At 59.8% G+C, this 4,215-nt stretch overlaps 1 protein-coding gene across 1 annotated transcript; it reads right to left on the reverse strand.

Annotated features, from left to right (window-relative positions):
• Positions 1-765: 765 nt before the first annotated feature.
• Positions 766-4,215, reverse strand: LOC138746649 (dendrin-like). Its single transcript, XM_069904937.1, has 2 exons — positions 4,045-4,215; positions 766-3,965 (listed from the first exon to the last, which is right to left on the reverse strand). Exons 1-2 carry the CDS (start codon positions 4,213-4,215, stop codon positions 1,656-1,658), a joined length of 2,481 nt encoding a protein of 826 aa, XP_069761038.1. The 3' UTR covers positions 766-1,655.

Raw genomic sequence — 4,215 nt, forward strand, 5'->3', positions numbered from 1 at the left:
CAACTGACCTAAAAATGTCATACCACTGATTTTTGTCTGTACTTGGCATCTGATGCCTCTCGTGTCAGTGTCCAACAATAGTCAGTCGGCATTGATGGATTCCAGTTGCCCCGATACCGCTTTTCCTCGGTCGCAATGCCTTGGTGAAACCTTTCACTGTGTTCGACACTGACGGCACCAAGATCAGCCGGGAAGAAGTCCAAATTTGAATGGAGAGAATGAGTTTTCATTGGTTTTGTATGCTTGAAGTAGACTTAAAATATGTCAGGAAATCACGAAGATAGGTTTTATCCACAAAATGGTACATGATAGGAAATGTTATGGTGATTTTCGTGATCAGCAGCCCAAGATCCATAAAATACACCCAAAATTGTTCAGAAGCAAAATCCTCATTGTCCAGTGTTATTGGATGTGGATAAAAGGACAGGAAAGAAGAAAGGTGAGAATTGATTGCGGGAAGAGGGTGGCTCTGTGAATGCAGAGCTAGAAGAAGACAGAGCGAAAGGGGAAGAGAGACAGAAGTAGGGGTGGAAATCTTTTAATTTGGACATAGAGCATGGTAACAGGACATTTTGGCCCATGAGTCTGTACCGGGGGTGTAGTTTAATTGGGTGGCCTGGACACGTTGGCCGAAATGACCTATTACCATGCTCTATGTCTAAATTAAAAATTTAAAGGTTGCCCACCCCTGAGAAAAGGAGACATAGGATAGATGGGGGGGGGGGGGTGTTTAATGGAAATTGGAGGCTGATGTTAATACCATCTAGTTGGAGGGTGCCCAGATGGAAGATGAGGTCTTGTTCCTCCAATTTGCAGGTGGTCTCAAGTCTGGCAGTACCTGAGACCATGGGCAGGCATGTCAGCGAGGGAATTGGACAGGGAAATGAAATGGGCGGCCTCTTGGAGATCCACCCTATTGGGCACAGAAAGGGAGATGAGGCCTGGGGCATATTGAGAGCCCTAGGGTTTATTTGGGTTCATGGGAGGAAGAACGCTGGAGACCATGAATGGACAGCAAACGCAGACTGCCCTCAACAAAGTCAAATGGTTTCCTTTGTCAGTTTCACTGTGTGAGCTCCTCACTCCACCTGTTTCAGTTGCCCCCATGTATTTGTACATTCGGCCCGTCAGAAGGCTGCAGGCAGGTGACGTGTGTGGTTGGTCTTCACGTTGTCCTGCAGATCCTTTTGGACTTTCCCCTTGGCTGTGTTTGCCCAATCTTGACCCTCTCAACACACCTTGGAGGGGAGACATGGGCTGTTTTTCCCCATCCGTTGAGTCAATACGATACAGATTGAAGAGGAGGAAGTGCTTGCTGTCTTAAAGCAAATAAGGGTAGATAAACCCCCAGATATTCCCTTGGACCTTGAGGGACATTGGTGGAGAAATTGAGGGGCACTGGCAGTTTAAAATGTCCTTAGCGAAAGGTTTGATTGTGGAGGACATGGGTTAAGGGTGAAAGGGGAACGGTGAGGGGGAACTTCTCTCCACAGAGATTGGAGCTGCCAGCTGAAGTGGTGAATGCGGCCTCGATTTTAACATTTAAGAAGAATTTGGACAGGTCCATGGATGGGAGGGGGGGGGGGGATGTGTTCTGGGTGCAGGTCAATGGGACGGCACAGACTAGAAGGGCCGAAGGGGCCTGTTTCCGTGCTCTATGGTTCTAAATGCTCCTCTCCCAGGCCCTGCGCCGTGATCACCGTGTCCGCCGAGGTATTGCTGGCCGTGCTGTCCCCAGACGCCGAGTCCTCGCCCTCCGGCTGAACGACTGGGTTCCCCGGGAGCCTCTCCACCTCCTCGTCGGACTCCGAATCAGGAGCCGTGTGGCGGCGGATCCGTGAAACGGACTCCGACACCGCGTCCTGCAGCGCTTCGCCGGCGGGGGGATGGATGCCCGGGCCACCTCCTGCCTTCCTTGTGCCGGGACCGAGCGGGCGGGGGCCCAGGGAGACTTCCCGGGTGCCATCGCCCGCTGTCCCTTCGCGCAGTCCGGGCCAGCCACCTGGTGTTCTCTCCCCGGGCCTGGCCCACCCGCTCGCCGCGTTCCCGGGCCGCACTGCCGGCTGCTTCTCCGCCGCAGGCTCGGGTGGGCCAGCGCTGCCGGTCGGTGTCGGCGCGTCCCCGGACACGGTGGGTGCCGGCGGCCGCCGCCCCGGCCCGGAGTTGGCGTCTGTCGTGCGCGCTGCCCGCTCGGTGCCTTGGGGAAGCGGGCTCTGCCCTTGCCCGCGGCCGCCGTCCCATTCTGCAGCCCCGGCGTCCCAACCCTCCCTGCCCGGAGTTGGGCGCTCGACCCTCTCGGTGAATCCTCGGCCAGGGGAGCCCCGGGCACCTCCCGCTCCCACGGGGGGGCTAAATCTCAGCCGCTCTTTCCTCGGCGAGCAAATGTATTGGGCGCGAACGATCGCACAGGTCGCGTCGATCAGGAAGACCCCAGCGCTCGGGGGGCTCCCGCCTGCACGTTCCCCTCCCATCCGACCGCCAGCCCCCGCAGGAAAGGGCCGGGTCCGACTTGGCTGCGCGTTCTCCCGGCGACTGCAGAGCGGCTCCTCGCACCAGGGTCGCCACCTCCACGACCGGCCACGTCCGTCCTGGTCCAAGGGGCCACCCCCGGCCTCGCACACGGGCCCTCTGTCCCACTGGCAGCCCTCGGCGCGGGCTCCTTCCCCTTGCCGCCTGCTCGCCGGCGCTTGGGGCGGGCTGCCGGGGTCGACCCCCCTCCTCCTTCCTCCGCTTGCCGGCTCCGTCTGGAGGTGGCTCGACTTCGGAAAGGGGCCGTTCTCCTGCACGTTCCTGGAGGGCGTCCCGTCCGAATGGCTCCGTTGGGTTGAGAAGCGAGCGCGGGCCAGCCTACGCACGGCCTCCCCGCTGGAAGCCCCAGTGGGATCCCATCCTTCGGCCAACGGCCCTTGTGGGGGCTCGGGCTGAGGGCGAGTCGGTGCGCGTCCTCCCCTCGGGTCCGCCCTGGAGACCAAACAGAAGACAACCTCGCCCTGCTGACCCCGCCGGAGGTCTCCCTTCGCCCGGTTCCTCGCCTCGCCTGGGCCGCCCCCGTCCCACCTCTCGGCACCACTCGCAGAGCCGGGACACGCCGGGAAGCAGGTGCCCTTCGGGTGCCGCGGATCTACACGGCAGGACCTGTCGGCGGGACGGGGTGCCAGCTCGCCCGGACGCTCGGGATCCCCGCGGGCCATGGGGCCACTGCTCCTTCCAGAAGGGTGCAGGTGCTGGCCACGAAGTTCCACCTCCGAACTTGCCGGGCCGCCCCTGCCCTGACTTGATGCCTTGGCGACCGGTGCTGCTCTCGGCCGCTGGCCCCTCTCGCTCCCTGCTGCTGGTTCGAGCGGACAGGTAAAGCTCGCCTTCCTGCGACTTGGCTCCGCTTCCCCTTTCATCCGCAAGTGCATCTCATAACTGGGCGGCTTCCCCGCCCGCAGCGCCGAACCTTTGCACTCGGGAAGATTTGGAGGCACCGGGATGTCACTCTCCCACTGGGGTTCGAAGGGAGCCGCCCGTCTGGTTTCTGGAGCCCAGGGAGCGCTGGTCAGCCGGCTGGAACCCCTTGGAGACTCGGGTGTCCGTGGCTGGTCAATGGGTTGACGCAGCAAGGTTGGGACTTTTTGGCGCTGCCTTGACTGACTGACCGGAGGCGCCGGGAGATTCCAGCCATGGCCGAAGTTTGCACCCACTGTTGCCTGAATCCGCTTCTTCTCCCCGTGCCAGTTGCCTGGCCCATCGCTTGGGAGGGCACCCCTGGCCCAGTGCACACCCAGTCCTTGGGCCGTCGCTGGCAGAACGGGCTGGGTCCCTGGCTTGCTCCACCCTGGCCACCTCGCAGAGGGAGCTTCTCCCGCCTGTCTCCTGGCGATGACATCGCTTTGTGTCCTCCCTGAGGCCAGATGTGGTGAGGAAGGCTCTTCCCAACAACTGGAAGACAGAATACACCCTCTGGTGAAGATAAATGTAAACTTGGAACAGGTAAAAGAGCATCAAAGCAGAAGGGGGAGAAAATCATGCTTTTCCAGTAAAATAGACCTGAGCATTAACCAGATCGAGGAAGGCACTGTTTTTACTCATGTCATAGTCATTTTCTGCACCAATTTGGGAGGGGAGTCGACTTTTACATGGGTCATACGTTTGACCATGGTAAGTACCTGTGTCCCTTCGAGGCACTGGGAGCTCATATGGCCAGGACGGGGGGGGCGGGGGTAAGTCCAT

This window comes from Narcine bancroftii, chromosome 12 (genome assembly GCF_036971445.1).
Source record: "Narcine bancroftii isolate sNarBan1 chromosome 12, sNarBan1.hap1, whole genome shotgun sequence".
Classification (NCBI taxonomy): domain Eukaryota; kingdom Metazoa; phylum Chordata; class Chondrichthyes; order Torpediniformes; family Narcinidae; genus Narcine; species Narcine bancroftii.

Bases quoted from the DNA above. Each gene is read 5' to 3' on its own strand.
- LOC138746649 (XM_069904937.1), bottom strand. From the start codon at position 4,215: ATGGACTTACCCCCGCCCCCCCCGTCCTGGCCATATGAGCTCCCAGTG. The intron at 3,966-4,044 runs GTTAATGCTCAG...ACCTGTTCCAAG, and splicing joins ACAGTGCCTTCCTCGATCTG to TTTACATTTATCTTCACCAG.